General features: G+C 34.9%; 4 protein-coding genes across 4 annotated transcripts; 3 read left to right on the top strand and 1 right to left on the bottom strand.

Annotated features, from left to right (window-relative positions):
- Positions 1 to 5,604: 5,604 nt before the first annotated feature.
- On the top strand, positions 5,605 to 8,268 carry LOC106308218. The gene is made up of 9 exons (XM_013745352.1): positions 5,605 to 5,995; positions 6,348 to 6,428; positions 6,499 to 6,816; positions 6,899 to 7,034; positions 7,112 to 7,274; positions 7,351 to 7,479; positions 7,556 to 7,750; positions 7,838 to 7,960; positions 8,038 to 8,268. Exons 1-9 carry the CDS (start codon positions 5,833 to 5,835, stop codon positions 8,137 to 8,139), a joined length of 1,410 nt encoding a protein of 469 aa, XP_013600806.1. The 5' UTR covers positions 5,605 to 5,832; the 3' UTR covers positions 8,140 to 8,268.
- Positions 8,269 to 8,390: 122 nt separating this feature from the next.
- LOC106308219 lies at positions 8,391 to 9,507 on the bottom strand. Its single transcript, XM_013745353.1, has 3 exons — positions 9,202 to 9,507; positions 8,652 to 9,105; positions 8,391 to 8,577 (listed from the first exon to the last, which is right to left on the bottom strand). The coding sequence occupies exons 1-3, from the start codon at positions 9,237 to 9,239 to the stop codon at positions 8,419 to 8,421; spliced, it is 651 nt and encodes a 216-aa protein (XP_013600807.1). The 5' UTR covers positions 9,240 to 9,507; the 3' UTR covers positions 8,391 to 8,418.
- A 3,017-nt stretch (positions 9,508 to 12,524) lies between these two features.
- On the top strand, positions 12,525 to 13,792 carry LOC106308197 (glutathione S-transferase U18-like). The gene is made up of 2 exons (XM_013745330.1): positions 12,525 to 12,951; positions 13,254 to 13,792. Exons 1-2 carry the CDS (start codon positions 12,631 to 12,633, stop codon positions 13,614 to 13,616), a joined length of 684 nt encoding a protein of 227 aa, XP_013600784.1. The 5' UTR covers positions 12,525 to 12,630; the 3' UTR covers positions 13,617 to 13,792.
- A 1,805-nt stretch (positions 13,793 to 15,597) lies between these two features.
- On the top strand, positions 15,598 to 17,987 carry LOC106309942 (putative protease Do-like 14). Its single transcript, XM_013747105.1, has 6 exons — positions 15,598 to 15,930; positions 16,026 to 16,164; positions 16,248 to 16,366; positions 17,224 to 17,441; positions 17,526 to 17,601; positions 17,688 to 17,987. The coding sequence occupies exons 2-6, from the start codon at positions 16,038 to 16,040 to the stop codon at positions 17,826 to 17,828; spliced, it is 681 nt and encodes a 226-aa protein (XP_013602559.1). The 5' UTR covers positions 15,598 to 15,930; positions 16,026 to 16,037; the 3' UTR covers positions 17,829 to 17,987.
- The last annotated feature ends 3,007 nt before the right edge of the window (positions 17,988 to 20,994 follow it).

The following is a 20,994-nucleotide window of genomic DNA, read 5'->3' on the forward strand; positions in this document are numbered from 1 at the left end:
AAACCTCCGCATTTGCATATTTTACTTGGATTTATAAACACTATATGAATTTATAAGGAGGTGTTATTGGTTTATATATTTTGATTGATTTAGAAATCCATATAGTATTTATAAATCCAAGTAAAATATGCAAATGCGGAGGTTTTCCCTCGGATTTGAGTCTTTGTATTTTTAACTAAAAAATCCAAACAAATCCATTCAAATCCATTATTAAATCAAATATATTAGTAAATCCGTAGGATTGAATAACACTTGATTTGATATAGAGTTTATGAATCATTAAACCAATAACACATGATTTTAATACAGATTTTAAAATCATAGAACCAATATCACTAGATTTAGTTCGGATTTTCAAATCCATTAAAATATAACAACCAATAACCCCTACTAAATCAATCAAAATATATAAACCAATAACACCAATACATCTTTGATTTATTTGCTTATCGACCTATAACATTTTGAGTCCGTTTTTAATAAAATAGAGCATGTTTCATTAATTGTATGGGCGTATGGAATCGTATAAGAGATGGCGATATGTATCTCAATCCAGACCACTTGAAAAAGATTTGTATCAACCAACCCGTTCATTTTACAAAGATTACAACATAACATAGAACGCATGTGAAAGCTCAAAAAATATTATCAACATGTTCTGAGACAAAGCAGCAGAGGAAATTATCCTCACAGAGTCAGTATCAAAGTGAGTCGACCTCCCTTTTACGTCTTATAATGATGGGTAATCTAAACAGTTTTATATCATTATAAAAAGAAGATAATTGTTCGATCATACTCAGAAATCACAAACATGGAGCAACATCAATATTATAGTATTAATAGCCCATTTTGGATTAGGCCCATATTTAACAAAGTAACTTGTCTGACAAGAATGTGTTATTAAGTTTGAGAATTCGTACGACCTAATTTTCTCTTACACAAATGAGAGTTTTCTCAAGTTGTCAGAATTCAAATCGCAGCTTCAGTGAATGATCGGAGTTCGGAGAAGTGCGAGATATGAAGAAGAAAGATGTTTATATTATCTATGGATTTGTGTATTTCGCTCCACAGTTTTCTCTTCTTCTTCTTCCACTTATAATCTTATGTCTTTCTTTTGATCTCATCAGATGCTTTTTGCTTGTTTATGTTCAAAATTGTGTGGTCTCAAGTGGTAGTGTTATGAAAAGACTTGATCTTTCTACTTCTAACTCGTTTCCATCAAAATAGTTTCGGGATAACTTTTTTTGCTATCTTGAGTTCTTGCATTTAAATTAGGGAATTTGCAATGGATATAAGTAGAAACAAATTTTATTAGTTAAATGGACATGGCACTATGCATTGTTTATTAATATTGACACTAACCCTATTCAACCTCACATCACAAACAACCTTTCGCTATTCACACATTCATCATCTTCCGTAATAATGATGAAATTCTTTGAAATCGCAACCGACAATACTTTCAGTTTAATGCAAAAACCAAAAGCACCCATTGAACGTATCTTTTGTTTCAATATACTTCAAGAGATCTCTTTCTTAGTTTCTCAGCTCTCCACAGTCAAATTTATTATCGAAATCAAAATGGTTGCTTCCCTGGATCGTTGAGCTTCCTGAAGATCTATTAGAAGAAACTGATGTTCGGAATGGTTTTCGCCGGTGATAGATGGTGGTATTTCTCTCTCCCCCTCGCGTTTTGGTTCGGTCTTATGTACGAAGGACCCCTAGAAAAACTCTTTACTCTGGTGGCTCGTCGGAGACTTTGCGGTAGGACGACGGAGACGCTGTCACGAAACCGCAAGTCAGTCCTCGGGGCCGAAGTTTGTCTACGCCAATCTAGAGAGTTTCGGGAGACAGCGGAGGGCTCATAAGGGATGGCGGTTCCATGTGCTTCTTCTCCATCAGATCTGGTTTCATCTCTCAGCGCCTTGGTGGAAGGTAATATGTGGTGGTTCGGACCTTGAGCAGCGTGAGATTTCAACCTCTTTGCGGCAGAGAGGGTTTGTGGAGTCGGTTTGTTTTGTATCCGGCGAATTGGAGCCGCGGGACAATTCTGTGGATGGCAGATTTTAAGGTTTCGGTGGTGGATCTGTGTAGATACTTCGGAATCGGATAAGGGTGCCGTCGGTGTTCACTGGAGGAGGGGACTCGTTCTCCTTGTCTTCTCACCTTCAACCTCTCTCTCCTTTTTGCTTAGATTAGGTATAGATGTTCTCTGTTTGTTTTCTGTAACATAACGCTGGTGTTTTGCCGTGGTTGTAACTGTTCCGATGCCCTTTGGGGTTGATAATTAATGCAATTTTAATTTTTTTTTTTAAGAAAAGAAATTTAAGCTAGACTCAAACGGTGATCAATTTTGGACAGAACCGTAAAATCACCATCTCTCTATACATGGTTTTGCAAATATATAAAAATAATGCATGATCACCTAATTATTTTATCTGTTTTGGTTATTCACCTAAATTGGCCTTTAAACTAATGTTACAACTTGTATATGTTTATCAGACGTTGAGTTTGGTCCAATATTTTTATAAGAGATTGAATTAGCTTTTAAGTCCTCTATTAGCCGCGTGGAAATTATTGACCACATATGTGAATATATATATCAATCAGTAAAGCTTGGAGAAAGTTAGTTTTTGTGGGGACTCGGGTCATATGAGAACATGAGTTTTCTACTTTCCCACGCTGTAATTAGACGTATACAAAAAAAATGTATTTTTTTCTCTACATTTTCATGGAGATTGAAATGTAATACCACATGTCCTCATTTTTTTTATTGAAAATGAACCCAAAAAAACGTTGGAATTTGATGTATAAAATGAATACGCGTTAGTCAAAAATAAATGAACAGCTTGTAACCCAGGTCTGGTAGTTTAGATAGTGAAGTTGGTGAAATTGATGGCCCTTGTTGGGAAAGTTGTTATGTTTCCACTTCTTTAATTTAACGCTCCATATCTTCTCTTACAAAACCATTTTTTTTCTTTTTAAGCTAGTTAAACTGCTTTGATCAATTATATACAACTAAAAGTAGCTCGTTATCTTCCGTGAGTCATCAACTCTCAATTTACAGTCAAAACTCAGTGATTGCTGAAGGAAGGACGAGGAGCTGGGTGGAACCTTCTTTTCAATGCAGATAGAACATTTTTAAATCTTACGAAGCAACATATACAACAAAAGAAAAAAACATACAACAAAAGAAAACCACACGCTGTCACTACAAATAACTTGGTGATATTGCTACATACGTTTTTTTTTTGTTTTGATGACCGTGGGGTTCCCAGACGCTAAGCCCAGACTAATTCCCACGAGGCCTTCCATCCGGGCACGCACGGTTATAGGCGGGAAGGTGGCCAAGGCAACTCGAACCCAGGGCGGGCACTCCAGCCGGAGTTCCAATACCACTAGACCAAGAGCACTTGGTTTTGCTACGTACGTGGCAATTTGCCACGTTAACTTTTGTTATGTGCTACATTCAGTTAGCAAAATTTGCAGCAAACATCATTATCAATATTTTATATTTATATCTGCTTTAACTAAGTATTTAGATTCTATAGGGTTTATAATTTATTAATTGGTTTTAAGTACATAAGCACAAATGGTGGCCCGGCGCATGTATATAAACTTTTGATAAGCAAGAGAAAGCTCTTCACAATATGGCGCCCTCGTCTCTATGATGCTTGAAACTGACACGTTGTGCATTTGTGACTTTTCATATGGCAAAATATCTTTTAGTCTAAGCTGGCATTTAGTATAAACACATTATACATTTACGGTTAAGATTATTTGACGCCAATAAATTTAATACTAGTAGACTAGTAGTTATCCAACTTCAAAGTATATCTAATGTAAACATTAGTCAACAAAATAAAAAAGAAAGCCTACGAGTTATGCTTAATTGCTTATGAACATTTTCCATTTATATATACATTTTTCTTCTAAATAACCCAAAGGACTGTGGAAGTCTCCAAGGTGTGTGTGGAACATGAAAGCCTCAGTTCTAAACAAATCGAAATGACAACGATATTCTGCCAACAAAGAACAACCACACTTGTGTTGTTTGTTCATCATATATATCTGCTGTTCCTTTTGTTTTTATTACCACAACACAACAATCCAATTACATTGGAAATCATTGTTGAAATAAAGCGAAAATTTGATTGAATATGTATAAAGAATTTATTTCAGTCGACATAAAAGAAAGAAAAAGAAACAAGAATATGTTTATTTCATTACACAATGGACCGTGTTTCAAGATTCCAAATCATTTGTATGGCTGTTATAGATTGAATAAATGTATAGTGGAGAAACAGGAAAGTCTGGAAATTTACAAATATATTTATAATTAATTATACTGCCACTTGTATAACATGTGTTGGAGAAAATATAAAAGAAAAAAATGATATGTAGATGGAGTCATGAGGGTCCATAAATATGAGATTGTTACTTGGTAAAATTGTAAGGTCAAATGAATTAAGGTGAACCAATCAACCCTTTTTTAATTTCTTGCTATTCTACTTTGAAATTCAAACTTATAATACTGAAATTCAAAGTTTTAAAACCCAATATGAAACCACATAACTTTATGATTTTTCTTGGTATTACTAAACCACATTTATCTTATTTGACTTTTAAAGTTTATATTGTCAACACTACTGTCAGTTTTGGGTAAGCTAAGTCTAATATGTTGACAATTTATTTCATATATGAAACTGATTTTTACCAATGCCTATTATTAGATAGGAAACCATTTAAGAAGTGGTATTTTATTGTGTTTGACTTCATGCTTATATGCTTTTTAGTCACTTCAGCATTTTACTAATTTTACTATGAAGAAAAGATGAATCTGCACTAAATAAACACACATTGGAAATACAATTTTACCTTTTCACTATTTTACTCTTTACATTAATGTTTCTCTTCTCTTGATAGTGAGAAATTTCATACTATATATGAAAACATGAATCTGCATAATCTTCATAAATAAAATGGAATTATAATAAACATAAGTGTACATGATTCTGGGTGTTATTCAATAAATCCAGACTTAATTGGTTTATAATGAGTATAAGCTTTTATATAATTCTAGTCTTATTAATAAATCATTAATTTAAAAAAAAAATTGTTTAGAACTATTCAATTTATTAACTTCTGAATTCTATTTTTTGTTAGTGTGATTAAATGCTATGTGATACTCATGGTTAAGATCATTTCAAGAGAATTTAATAGAAGTACTAAGAAAAGTGTAAATCAATTCATTTTTAGCTTTAAAATGATACATTTTACAATCTTCCGCAAGTTGTCACTAGATTTCTTAACTCCAGTTACCAAAATAAAAATCAGACCGAATTAGAATGTCATCATTCATAGATATAGCAGAATTAATAACAAATTAATAAATCAATTCATATGATGAAGGTTGTGGACCAGACCAGTAGTCCTACCAATTTAATAAGATCCGGTATAAAAAACCGGTTTACTTCAATGGTAGACATGAAAAAGAAAGAAAAATAGATATTTACAAAAGAAATAAGAAAACTAGTTGAGACGTTGATATTTTCCCCATTTTATTGACTTTTAGAATGTCCAAAAACCCAACAAAAAGACTTCTGTTTTGTTTGTTCTTGGTAATTAAAAAAAAAAACATTTTCTTCACCAAATAGTTTGTCTCTTTCTCCAAATCTACCTCAAAGCAAGTACCTTCCTCCCTCTCAATTTTGTGGGTTTTTCATTTATAGTGGGATTCGACGTTGACAGATTCTACATAAAAGACATTGATCATACAGACAGAGAGATGGAAGCTTGTTAGCTAATTGTAATCTATAGAGAGAGAGAGAGATGGGAGGTTGCGTGTCGACGCCGAAGAGCTGTGTGGGATCGAAGATGAGGTCTAAGCGAAGGAAGAGTCGTAAAAGACGAAAGCTTCAGAGGAAGAGAGCCGCCGGATCATTTGACAATCTCGATCATCCTCCCAACAACTTGCCCACTCCCAGTTTCAGAGGTCTTGATTCTTTGTCTTGATCATGATTTTTTTTTTTTTTTTTTTGTGTTGTTTGGTGGATTTGTCTTCAAAGGTTTCGTCTTTATGTTGCGATGCTTGGTTTGGATTCATGGTTTTTTTTTTTTCTCTAATGCTTCATTGATTGTAGAATCTATTATCTGAATCTGTTGGATTAGATTCTGATTATGGATTTTAATTAATAAAGTTAAAATCTTTGTTTATTGATCACTGTGAACCTTTTAATGACATTTGGTGGCTAATCAAGCTAATCTGTCCTGTGATCTTAATAATTTGATTGATGTTGAAGATTAGTAACGTGTTCTGTCTAATGAACATATGTTTTGATCAACAGCAAGTGGAGAAGAAGCATGGTTTGAGTCCAATGCAGCCTTTGAAACAGATTGTGATGATGATTTCCACAGCGTCACTGAAGGTGTATATACATAGATATGAGCTATGCATCTCTCTTTATTTCTCATTTTCATTTTCATTTTCATTTTCAGATAGCTTGTCTTTAAACGGAGGTGAGCGTGCGTCAGTCTCCAGTACTATAACCACATCATCAACAGGAGACTCTGACTCAAACTCAAACGAATCCATGTCGCAGTCAAACACTAACCAGCCTGGTTCCATAGACTCATCATCTGCAGATGAAGAAGAACCCTTGCCTAGTAACTGTCTGCCTTGTCTGAATCCAATAGCCGTTGTTCCTTGTGTTGTAAAAGGAAGGTCTCTTAGCTCCAGCCCTCCAAGTTCCAGGAAAAAAGCGTCTCTTAAACTATCTTATAAATGGAGAGAAGGTCATGCTTCAGGAGCCTTGTGTAAGTACTCCCACTTGATTCCTTGGATTAACATCTTGATCACATATCATTAACTTACTTGTTGTCTCAAAACTTGTTTCAGTTCTTTCCAAACTACAGTTAAAGAGACCAGTAGCAGGTTCTCAGGTTCCTTTCTGTCCAATCGACAAGAAAATGCTAGATTGTTGGACAACCATCGAGCCAAATAGCTTCCGTGTTCGTGGCAAAACCTATCTAAGGTGAACCATTACTTATGATTACTAGCTTAACCATCTTAAACAAGAGGCTAAACTTTTTGACTTTTTTTTTGGTTTAGGGACAAGAAGAAAGAGTTTGCAGCTAGCCATGCTGCTTATAACCCTTTTGGCGTCGATGTTTTCTTATCAGAACGTAAAATAAACCATATCGCACAATACGTCAAGCTTCCCGTTAGCACCACATCCGCAAAACTCCCATCTCTCCTTGTTGTTAATGTTCAGGTACGAGTTGATTACTCTGTTTTGTTGCTCTGTTTCTGGAACTTTTAGTGATTGTTTTTCTCTTGGTGATAAGCAGATTCCATTGTATCCAACTACGATCTTCCAAGGCGAAACTGATGGAGAAGGAATGAATATTGTTTTATACTTCAAACTTTCGGATAATTATTCAAATGACCTTCCGCTTCATTTCCAAGAAAGCATTCAGGTAAACTTAAAGCTTTGACTCTGTTCTGTGCAATGCTCTTTGTGCTGAGTCCACTTTTCTTTTTTTGGGGGGCCAGAGATTAATAGATGACGAGGTTGAGAAAGTTAAAAGCTTCCCTATGGATACAACCGCGCCTTTCAGAGAACGGCTGAAGATATTGGGACGTGTTGCCAACGTGGATGATCTGCATTTGAGTGGTCCAGAGAAGAAGCTGATGCAGGCTTACAACGAGAAGCCTGTTCTTTCGCGTCCGCAGCACGAGTTCTACTCGGTGAGACCAGACTCTTTAATCATTCTTCTTGATTAGGAATATGGTTTAGTAACTAATGGACTTGAGTTTTTTTCTAACTCTTTGTAGGGTGAAAATTACTTTGAGATTGATATTGATATGCATAGATTCAGTTATATATCCCGGAAAGGGTTTGAAACATTCATAGACAGACTCAAGATCTGTGTTCTTGATGTTGGCCTCACAATTCAGGTAATTTTTTTGTTACAAAAAAAAGTTGTTATAGATGTATAAAATTGCTTATGTTGAAGATTTGTATGTATGAACAGGGGAACAAACCAGAGGAGCTACCAGAGCAGATTTTGTGTTGCGTCAAGCTAAATGGGATTGACTTCATGAACTATCATCAATTAACTCAAGAAGTGACTTAACTTTTTTTTTTTTTATCCTCCTTTGTTTACCTTACAAACGACATACAAATTCTAAACGCATCCCTTTAGAACACTCCAAAAACACAAAAAAGGGTGATGATTTTAAAGTGAATATATAGAATTTTATGAGTCTTTTACTGAGTAAATGTCATCAGTGGTATGACACCACGTAAGAGAATCTGTTGTTGACCAGTGTGATCAGCTGATCAAACCATTGTTGTAGTATTGAGACAAGACTAATGCAATCCTTAAACAAAGCATTAAAAACAACTTATTGACCTACGTAGAATTTGCATAGCCATGCAAAAAGCCTGTTGTCGCCACTTGAGTTACGTCAGGGATATTGTTACTTGGCTCCCAAGAAACAGAGCTATGGTTAAACGTTCCACGCAGTTGATGATAAAAGGAAACGTATTTCCAGTTCTTAAACGTGTCGATCTACAAGCAAAAAGAGCATTTAATAACCAAAATAGACATAAGAAAATCAATGGGAAAAATAACAGAGACAAAACCTGTAGAGCTTTCTGTGTTTGTCCTTGTTTTTGGAGGAGTTTTATCCAGCGGTTTAGATCTGCTTTGGTGATGCAAAACCCTTGGTCCTCCATCTCTGTCAAAAGGTGGGCACAACAGGTTTCAGAGGATTTGAGCTTGGAAAAAAGATTTCTCTTTTGAGCAGGAGTAGTAGGAGTAGAATTCTTAGCCCATTGAGGATCATCAACTTTAGGGAACTTAAGAACATGTGGTTTTGCCCCCGAAGTCTGATTCTGTTCTTTAACTCGGAACCAATGCAAGACCTTCAAATAAGCAGGCCTATTTTCGGCATCAGCGTCCATCTCATCGAATTTTGGCTCTACTTTGTCAAAGTAGGCTGAAGCCGCTTCTGCTCCTTTAAGCTCGCCCAGAAGATCCAAGCTCAAGTTGGGAGGGAGAAAACACCATCTTCTTTTTATCCATCCACCTAAAGATCTACACTCACACGTAAAACATTTTCAAACAACTTAAAATCCAAAACAAGAAAATAATAACAATAATTCAATTGTTGCATCAGACTTATATATATACCTCGAGAGAGTTTTCAGGCCTGTTGTTCCTCTTATCATTACGTTTCGCCCATCTGACAAGATCCGTTTGAGTGACGTAAACGCCCTTCTTCTCTTCCTACTTTAAGATGAGATCTATTGTCTCAACCGTAAGTGACTTCAGCTTCTGGAATACCTTCATCTTCCCCACCTTCTCTGCCTTGATAGGATCAGAGTTCTCGACGGTAGATGAAAACGGCGAAGCCACCGTTGTACAAGCCATCTTCCAGCCAGAGGGCAGCGGAGTTGCGACCTTCTTCCAAAGGCGAAGAGAAGCCATGAGATTGCGGCAGAAATGATTGGTACCTAATTTCACTACCCCTTATTCTCTCACAACTAGGGGTGTTCAATCCTGATATCGGTTCGGTTTTTTCGGTTTTCGGTATTTCGGTTAGTAAAATATAACTACCATTCTAAATCCATATTTACTTCGGTTCGGTTCGGTTTGGTTTAAATACCGTCACTTTTCGGTTTATTCGATTTTATACTAGAAAACATAATTATTTTGTTTGAGATCATATTATATGAATTTTAGAGTCATATTGTCAACACAGTCATTTATTAAAAATATATTACATCTTAATAAATGAACAAAAAAGTAAAAATGATTCCACCATCAAATAAAATAATAAAATCTATAACTAAAATCAAAGCTTGAAATTTTGAAAATAAAAATATGAAACAAAACAGAAACATGAAAGAAAAGTTTTTCCACTCTTCCATATTTAGTGTTCATTAAAGTCATATTTTTTCAATTGAAAATTTTCTATTAATTATTATCCATCAAATTTATAATCTTTATATTAATTTAGTGAAGACAAAAATAAATCAAAAAGATAAAATAAAACTTAGAAAATAAGATGTCTGAATTAAGATGTATTGTAATTTAGTTATAGTTCAAGTGTTTTACAAATTAAGGTTTTTTATTACTATAAAATTATGGTAATAGTTATTAACACAAATTTAACTTATGTAACAAATAGATTTTCATGTATTGTTATAAAATAGATACATATTTACATGTTTCTACTTTTAATCGGTTTTGTTCGGTCTGTTCGGTTTATTCGGTTTAATCGGTTATATACCAAACCATATCCAAATCCTACGGTTTTTATAAAATTATATCCATTCGGTTTATATGGTATATACCAAAACCAAACTATATTGTCTATTTCGGTTCGGTTCGGTTCGGTACGGTTTGGTTTTACCATATTGAACAGCTCTACTCACAACTCTCAATGTGGCCAGGCCCGATTGATATAATGTAAAATTACATTAATACAAATATAATTTTATCAATCATGCAATATAATCAAATACAAGATGGTTTTAACAAAGACCTTAACTCATTTATATTGAAGTTTCTTATAGAAACAAAAATTACATTTTACCAATGTGAAACATGCTAAATGATGTATTACTTCGTTTCAGTTTAAATTAGTTAAAATAAACTAAAAATATGCGAGACACCGAATAAATAAATTATTATATTTTGATATTAAATACTTATATTTATAAAAGAAATTAATTTGATCATTGAATATTAGAACATATATACAATTTATTTAACATATGTTGTTGCATAAAACAAAAATACATATTAAATTTACAATAATCACTTTATTAAAAAAAAATCTTCAGTTTTATTGTCTTAAGATGAGTTTTATTGTCTGACAAGATCGGCCTGAGGGACGTAAACACCCTTTTTTCTTCTTCCCTTAAGATGAGTTCTATTGTCTCAACCGTAAGAGACTTCAGTTTCTGAAATACTTTCATCTTTCCTGCCTTAATCACACCTAGGGATAGGGCTGGGAATTTGAATCGCTATCCGTGGGCTCCACCCCGTTTGACCCGCCGCAGAGCAGATGCGGGTAGATTGATGTAAATTCGCTCAGATGCGGGTAGATTGATGTAAATTCGCGGGTGCAGATGCAGATCAATTGTTTTTTATTCGGGAGATCGGATCATCCAAATTTCAACTGTAAATATCTGTCAATCCGCAATATATGTTTTTTTAAACAAAGAAAAAATATTTACTTTTAATTATGGATAGATTATTATTATTACTAATATTATCCGCAATTTTGAACGGGGTGGGCGCGAATTTTATATTTTCTTCCTGCGGGTCAAACAGGTTAAGTTTTTTTAATCAAAAAAACACTCAACACCATGGTCTGGCGGGTCAAACGGGCAGGTTAAGAGAATCTGATGTTGACCATGAAGGTAGAAAAATGTTACGGATTAGAAGGTGATCAGCTTGATCAAACCATTGTTGTAGTATATTGAGACAATATTGATGCGATCCATAAGCAGAGCATGGTTATAAACTTATAAAACATTTTCAAACTATAACAATAACATAAATAGCTATATTTCTTAAATATCAAATAAGGATTTGTTAGTAAAATTGCGAAGCCACACTAATAGATTCCTAAAACCATGTGTAGGTAATTGTTATAAGAAGTTGTTATTAGTAGAGTTGTTAATGTAACAATTCTTTTAATAATTTATATAAGATGATGCTTAAGCGGAAAGCTGAGGCACAAGGAGAGCTGAGTTTGTATCGTTTGATCCTTTGAAAGGCAAATGGAAGTTTCGGGTCTAGTTCCTATAAGCTTTGGCGATGAAGACGACGATGAAGTTTAGGGACTCATCTCAGTGTTAATCCTATTGAAACTGTGCAGTGCAGTAAGAAATAGTGTGCCCTACTCCATTTGTTGTATGTTTTATTTTGTAGATGCATGAAGAACGTGAATAGAATTATATGGGGGATGGGATTCTCTTGAAAACTATTTGTTTGTTTTCAAATTCGTATTTTATGTAATAGAATATGTAATTTTTTAAAATAAGAATCTGGATAAAAATGTCTTATCACATTAAAATTGTAGTTTTCAAAAGATAACAAAAGAAGTGTATTTTCAAATTTTAAAGTTCAAAGAGTTATTTTTAAATCAACCCATATGTATATAAATTATTTTTCTTTTATCTTATAGATTGACCAAAATTTATATGTAACATCAGTTTGTTAAGTTAGCGTTTCTTCAAAATGAGTTAAAAGTTTTATATGATTATAGTTTAAACTAAAAATTGATTTCCATTTTTTTTCAGGTTCATATTCTTTTAGATATATTTTGTTTGCTTTATCCATTGCATTTTCAATTCGTTATTTCCTAGAAGTCAATAAACACATGGAAAAGGTTCCAAGAAGATTTAATGGTTCGTTTGCTGCCACGCAATGAATATAAATGTCACACGTCAATAATTTTCATTTTCACCACTCGTTTGTATCCATCACCTAACACTAATTGAAACATCCCCATCTTTGCTTTCATACATCTAAACCATAACATTCTCTCTCACAAAACAAACCCACATCGAGTTCTTCTTCTCGGTTCTCAATTTCCGCGATAAAATGGTGACCGGCGACGTAAAGCTGATTGGCTCATGGGCTAGTGTCTTCGTCATGAGGGCCAGAATCGCTCTCAACCTCAAATCTATTAGGTACGAGTTTCTCCAGGAGACATACGGTACTAAGAGCGAGTTGCTCCTTAAATCTAATCCCGTTCACAAGAAGATCCCGGTTCTGATTCACGATGACAAACCCGTGTGTGAGTCCAACATCATCGTTCAGTACATCGACGAGGCTTGGAGCTCATATGGACCGTCTATTCTCCCTTCCCAGCCCTACGACAGAGCCATCGCTCGGTTCTGGGCCGCCTACGTCGACGATAAGGTTAGTTTCCATCGTAGTGTTTGTTCAGTTACAAATTCTACATGCAACATGTTAATAATTATAATGTAGCATGTCCCCAAGATCTAGCGGTTTTTTATGCTTGATATTGGTTTAATCCGGTTAACATTCTGTTACTAATACGATGCAACTAAGTTTAAACCGGAGGAAGTTGGACCTGTTCTGTTTCAACTAACTCCTTTCTTACAATATACTCTTTTTTGGGTAAAATTCTTACAATATACATGACATGAGCTTACTCTTAAATCTTTTATGTTCTGTCTTAATTTGATATGAATATGAAGTGGTTTATTGCTCTGAGAAGTATCCTAACCGCTGGAGGAGAAGAGGAGAAGAAAGCAGCCATAGCTGAAGTCGAAGAAAGGACTGACCATTTAGAGAAAGCCTTCATCGAGTGCAGCAATGGGAAACCGTTCTTCAACGGTGACCATATCGGTTACCTAGACATTGCCCTAGGGAGCTTCTTGGGTTGGTGGAAAGTCGTGGAGTTAGACGCCAATCATATACTTCTTGACGAGACCAAGACTCCCTCTCTGTTCAAGTGGGCAGAGCGGTTCTGTAATGACCCTGATGTGAAGCCTCTCATGCCCGAGACAGCAAAGCTAGCTGAATTTGCGAGGAAACTCTTTCCCAAGCCGCAGGCTTGATGGCAAAGTATATTGACTCCTTTTAAATATATTGTTGGAGATAGAAACAATATAATATATCGGTTAGTGGAAATATGAAACTGGTTTACTAGAACGTGTAAGTTATGTTCCATTTCAATGTATCCAAGACCTTCTATCAAGCAAATATTTTGTATATTCGTAGTTCTTTAATTCAACTAATTTGTCTTACCTGGAAAAACCATATTGATTGTTACTTACACTACATCATGGATTATTCATTACAAGGCCCCTTTTATTTCTCTGAATTCTCATACACAAACCAAAACTTTCCAGCGTTAGGGTCTATCAAAGGAAGCAAAACTAAGACTGACTCTTTTCATAACAGTACACATTCACCTGAGAGCAGAAACTTTCAAGTACTTGCATCGATACAAAGAATCACTATACTTGACTAGCAAGCATCACATAATCACTAGCTTCTTGGCAGTATTGAGTTGACAAGAGAGACTATGTAGTGATCTTTGCCGTTGAGTCATGAAGAAGGACGGACGAGATAGAAGAGGGATGACTTGGTTTCTGGTCAGAGATGGAGCTAAAAACAAACCAAGTGGAAGAAAACAGTGTGAAAGTCGCTTTAGCTTCTTACAACAGTCTGGTTGATTGATGCCATAACTAATTCAGGTTAGAAGTAATAATTGTAAATTTTTAGGAATATCGTAAATGAAATGAAGAGGAATGGAATAGAAAAAAATTAATGGAAAAGATATATTACATCACTAGGTTTGTTAAATTTTCTTGTCTTCAATCCCCAGCAAATGTCTTTGTTACTTTGATTAATATTATACATAATAATGCTACATGTTTACATCAAGCTTATACTCATGTTTAGTTTCTTTCCTGCACGTAAAAAGTATTCTTAATCATCACACATGCAATTCTGTTATCCACATATATGACCAAACGGATTTTTCTATATTTTATGGATTTTAAGCTAAATAAATAATGTAATGTATACTACTAACCCATGTGAGAAGATCTTTCTCGTAAAACGATGAAATGTCTTAACTATAAAACGATCAAATGTTTTTAGTATTCGGTTGTAGGACTAGCTATAAAACAATAATTATACTTTTAAATTCCGGGGCTTTTACTTTACAAGGGAAGGCAGGAAGCCGAGGCACGCCCGTCAGTTTTCAGGTTACTATATACGTTTAATTAACAAATAATCAAACTAGTTGGAAATAAATTAATAACAAAGCAACTCGTAAAGTAGAGAGATACCTTCTTGGCATCTTCGGTCTCATTCCTTTTGAAAACCATCTAAAATAACTTGGGTAAGGAAAAAGCTAATGAAAAGAAAAGGCCTTCTAGATTATTATTTTTTGTTGGTTCCTTGTAGAGCTAGATATTTGATTGACCTCGCGTAGGTATTAAGTAGCTACTCTAAGCATATCAATATATAATCGATCAGTATGTATGTTTTTTTTCTTTTGTCAAACATCATGTAAATAAATCATTAGCTAGAAAAAGTTTTTACACCAAAAAAAAAGAAGAAGAAGAAGAAAAAGGTGACAGAAATAATAAAACCAAACAAAAATAAACCGTAAAAGAAGTTGGACGAAAATTCCACGTTGTGGTGTGGAAGCGGCCAGATACATGTGACGTGGCAAGACGAGAATGGTTAAGAGAAGTCTTATTACCTCGGCAAAGTCAAACTTATCATGTGAATGTCGGAGAATTTATAATTGTTTTCTTTAACCTGGAATTTTACAGAGGGATCATAAAAACTGTTTTAAATAAGGTCGCATGGCTAAATATCCATTTGGAAGTCGCGCCTACATAACACTGTTACAAATGGTTGAATCATAAAGGTTAGTCAGTTACAAGGATTATAATAATGGATATAGTATTAGAGAATTTGGGTGGGTGGGACCCTTCTTGTCTCTGAGGTTGACATGGTAGATGATTGCCCCAATTAAGAATAGGCCCACTCTTGAATAATAAAATAGGCCCAGAAAGGTTCATCAATAGTCACTCAAGTTATCGTCGGAACCAAGTTATCGTCGTGTTTTTGTTAGAGCAATGTTTCTCCGTCGCCTTCTGAAAACTCCTCAGATCTCCTCCTCTGTGGGGATGATCAGAACCTTCTCTGGCTCACTTAACGCTACTCCTTCCACTCCCTCGAGTCCTGCTCTAAAACGGAAGCTTTTTGCCAATCTCAAATCATGCGAAAACCCATGTGACGACGTTCTGAGGGATATGGAGGAGCAAGGATTTCAGATAACTGCAGCCGATCTAACTCGCTGGGCAAATCTGCTGAAAAAGCAAAGGTCGACAAGAAAAATCTTCACAGGTCTCACTTTTCCTTTCTTCAACTCTTTTTTTTTTTTTTTTTGTTTCCACCTGATCGATTCTCTGTTAACTAAATGCTTTTTTTTTGGTTTGTAGATCAATTCCTTTATGAGTTGGAAATGTTGTGTTATGATGAGTCAGTCTGTTCTTCGTCTTGCTGTTGGAAGAAGCACTTTCAGAAGGGTTGCTGAAACCTTAATTCCTTCTGTGGTCAACATCTATGCACCAAACGACGGTTTGTGTTTACTTTATTTGATTAAGCTCAGTTTTTTAATTGGATTATTCACTAATCTCTGAATCGATATTTTTATCTCTCAGATTTGTATGGCTCTGGCATCTTGTTCGGTGAAGGAGACAAAATAATCACTTGTGGTCACGTCGTCCGCAACCTCCACAAGTTTCGAACGAGTCCTGTCTATCGTTCAAAGACAATTGAGGTGTGACTTATTCTTCTTCTCAGTATATTAATTATTATTATGTGTATTGATTGTTGTTCTTCTCTTGGGTTAGTATGACACGTTTTGTTGAACTCAGGTTAGATTAATCATTTTTGAACACACATGTTAGATTAATCATTAACCTTAATTTTTCCCCCTCTGTTATCTTTTATTGCGTTTGCCTTTGATTAAAGATTCTTAACACATGTTTTTGAACACGTAACGTTTTCACGTACACGCTTTGCATGTTTCGTTATAAACCCCTTGTTAGCTTATTAATCTAGTTATTACACCACAACCAAGAGCTAACTTTGGAATATTTATGTATTCATGTTTTTTTTTTGCTAAGAATGTGAATTTCATTAGAAAATGAGAGGGTTTGTTAGTACAAAAAGTTTAAGCAGGGTAGCCTTCCTTTGCCAAAAAAAAGTAAAAACAGAGGATGACTACAAATTGGAGCATACTGCAGGGAATAATTACTCATGCTTTAGCCACAAGCTCATCAGGTTGCGAAATTTCTTACGGTCCCTCCGTGCTGTGATTGAATTCCGAACAAGTCTGTCTATCTTCTTGAAGGTAACATAGAGAGGCGTTGAGATAGAGTTGTGCAGTCTATTATTTCGCTCCCACCATAGAGAGTATACAGTTGCTTGAGCAGCAAGCCTTTTGAGAGTAGTTGGACACACATTATCTCGCAAACCTAGCCACTCAAAGAAAGCAGTCCAAGTGTGGAACCGGACAGGGTTGTAACCCAGTCGTTTGAGGATTAACAGCCAGATTTGCTCGCTGAGTTGACATTATGTATTCATGTTTCTTAACTACTACTGTTTCTAACCGTTTTTTTTTCTTAATGATAGGTTGAGATCACATTGAACTGTGGTCAAACTTTTCGAGGAGTTGTTGCTGATTGCGACCCAGAGTACGATCTTGCACTAGTCAAGATTGAGACACCAACTAGAGAGTTACTCTCTCCTGCAAAGTTTGGTGTCGCCAAAGATGTTTCTGTTGGAGATACGGTGCTCTCCATTCGCAATCCTCTTTCGTATGCAAAGAGTTTCTCAGCAGGAAAAATCAGGTACTTCTTTTTTTTTCATCATTATTTTGGAAGCTCTGCATGTTCGTTTCTCTGATATATATTCTTTTGTTTCTTTTTTACAAGTTGTGTTGAACACACAAAAATTGGCTCACAAGGCAATTGCCAATTCTATCTCCAAACTGATTGTGCTTTGAAAGAGGTAATATATGGGTTTTTGTAAATTCTATGTTAGCTTTCTTGAAATTGGCTTAAAAGGCAGTTGCTGATTTTTTTTGTTATTTGTAGGGCAACTCCGGAGGTCCGGTTGTTAACCTAGACGGCCAGGTCATTGGCGTTATCTGGGCATTTGGAGACAGAGAGGTGGGTGTTGGGTTTGCAATACCCATAGACACAGTGGTGAAGGTCATGGAGGAGAGAAACTGGTAGATTTTAAGATTTGAAACTTTTAAGGTTAAAACCTTTTGTTTTGTGATACTTTGAATACTTATGTTTTGTTTCCTTATCACGGTCTCCTGCTTTGTTTGTTTCTGTTCTTACTCTTGTGTAACAAGTACTGTGTTAAATATTCATGACCTGTGAAACTCAGTAACCCTAGCTCTGTTTCGTGTGTGGTACAAGTAATGACTTCCCCTAACGTAACACGAGTGGAGACAACAGACTTTTTGCATGGCTATACAAAATAAAGTAAATTTTACGTCAATTACTGGTGCTAAGGTTATACGCAACATGAAAGTAACAAAGAATCATCATACTTGACTAGCTTCCTATAATATCGATTATGCTAATGAGTGAGAGAGAGTACATGAAAAAAGACGAGATAGAAGGGATGAATCTCATCTAAGGCGAGGAAACTCTTTGACAATGGTAGAGATTTTCTCAACAAAGTTTGACTGTGTGAACGTGAGTTTCCTCGTATAGAAGCAACTTGTTACTCTTGTGGATAACAGTTGGTGTTTCAGATTTATAGGAGTCTCAATACAAAATCGTTCTATAACTCCAGTAAGGTACAGCACACTCTCCCCTCAACAATAGATGCGAACAAAAAGAAGAGAATAAGAACCAAAAAGATTCAAACAGACATCTGGCTCATGAAACACATGCGTGATAATATTATCTACAAGGAGATAAAAAAAAACAAGTAGTCCCAGTAGAAGAATCTATCTCCGGGTTCACTTTAGTCTTTCAGGTTCTAATACTTATAGGATGAACCAGCCTGGGGTGGTGTTACCAAATTTATATGTAACATGAGTTTGTTAAGTTAGCGTTTCTTCTAAAATGAGTTAAAGTCTTATATGATTATAATTTAGGGAAATTGGCCTGTATGACCAACAAAATTTTTATAATTAGGTAACTAACTAAAAAAAATTTGACCAAAAATATTCAATGTATTTTCTAAAATATAGTTTGAAACAACTGGTTAACCCTTTTCTCCTGTCTTCTTCGTTATTTTCTCAGATATCTGCAACTAACATCTACATCTGTTTAGTATTTTTTTATGTTTTCATCATCAATTTATTTCTGTTAATTTTTTTTCCGATCAGCGATTACTCTATGGAATCAAAAGATCAATTCCTTCCACCTTCTGTCTTCGCACTCTGTTTTGCTCATTAATATCTCAAACAGAACTGGAACATCCACAATCTAAGATGGACCTGGGATATTATGTAAATCTGGTGATGAAAAGTAATGGTGGTGGACAGATGAATGTGTGTTGTGTCGGGAATATATGAGGATATGTAGAAGATGATTCGGCAACTACTCAGTGTAAAAAGGTATATAACATAGTAGTATTATTTGCAGAAATGTAGTTACTATACTATTTAATATATACACTCCCGTTGTATTTCTATATTATTTCAATGAAATGGAACATGGTGGCATATTCTTCATTTCCTTTCCAAAATTGGTTAGATGGCAAATTAACCCTTGTAGTAAACTCTCAATTTTCTTAGCCAAAAAAAAAGAGAGGTTCTTTAATTTCTTTGCGCCAACATGTTTTGTAGTATATGTTATATCCAAAAAATCAATGTTTTCCATCCATAATTTTAAAGCATTCCAGTTTGTGATTATGGTAATATATGTATAAAATTTATAGAATTTATTTGATTACATATGTTACTAAAATATATATATCTCAAACTCTAGAATAAAAATTAAAGTAAGCATAAAATTTACTAAAAACAAGCACATTATTAAGTAGTCTGTAAGCTCCCTAACGCAATCAGAAAAGCCATGACTTTCTTTGGAAAGTGATGCTGTGGCGGAGGCAGAGGGAAACATGTGGAGAAACAAAATTTGTAGTGTATTTTCTTAAAAAGTATTATAATATTTAGTTAAAACTTGACATTTGCCTCACTAATTTATGTAAAAGTTTTCATATGCCTTCATTAATTTGTAAAAAAGGTATTTTTATAATAATCTATATATCTAATCTAACTATTAAAGTTATATATTATGGCCCTATTCAGAAATATTTCTAGCTCCATCACTACCTACTACATCAGCGTATAGTATATGAAAATGGCTGATCAATTCTTCATCTTTAGTGTGTATATATATATATATATATATTTATTTATTTATTTTTGTAAATAGTGTATTTATATTTTTCTGTTCGTAATTTTATAAGTATTTGTACTCCTATAAACGTGTAGCTGATTTGAATGTGTTGACAAAGATGCGTTGAGTTATTGGTCTGTAGGCTTTTGTTTGGATGGGTTGAGTTATTGGTTTTTATAGATTAAACTAGTATGGCTGGTCCATCTTCGGATATATCCACGCATATTCCAGTCTTGTTACTCAAATTAGTGACTCTTGTGTCAGTCATGAGTTTTAGCTTGGCCCATAATTTTAGCTATAGTCCTAACTTTAGGGTCAAATGAGCTTACGAGAATAATATTTTCAAATTCAGGCAGATTAGTGACTCTGGTTACGATTATGGAGTTGTCCAAGTTTTACTGACCAACATCATGTTTTCTGATATATTTGAGATCATCGGTGAGTTTTGTCGGTTTTAAAACTGATATCTCTGGTCTAATGGTTGTTTAGCCACATTCAGCTGCTTAATGGGCGATTATGCCGCCTTCCAAATTTGGTCGTTTGGTACGAGGTTTGGACTATTTCAAGCTTGTTGGCACAAGAGCTGTGCTCGACGATAATAACCAAAGAAGTAGTAAGATGCTAAACAAAAGTAGAACGATAAAACAAAGGATATGGATTGATAAACAAAAAAAAAGGACAGAAATGATGGTGGAGACATGTGTCGCTTATGTAAGTGTCATTGACATATGTTTTATCATGTGTAAAAAGATTAGAAAACAGAAATAGTGCTAGAGACATGTGTCACTCTTAGGCCATGTTCGTGTCGCGCGACATGCGACCTGCGACATGCGACCTGCGACTGATCGCAGGTCGCACGTAATTGATTCAAGAGATGACTTTCCAAAGGTTTTTGGTGGTTTTTCTTTTGAACAAAAGATGATCTGCTTCCTGGTGGCTTACAGAGTATTAAAACATAGGTTTAGAAAATAAAAACGTGCATAATGAAATGACCAAAAGGCCCTTGAGAAATCATAAGTTCGAGCAGAAATAA

Source organism: Brassica oleracea, chromosome C8, assembly GCF_000695525.1.
Source record: "Brassica oleracea var. oleracea cultivar TO1000 chromosome C8, BOL, whole genome shotgun sequence".
Classification (NCBI taxonomy): Eukaryota; Viridiplantae; Streptophyta; class Magnoliopsida; order Brassicales; family Brassicaceae; genus Brassica; species Brassica oleracea.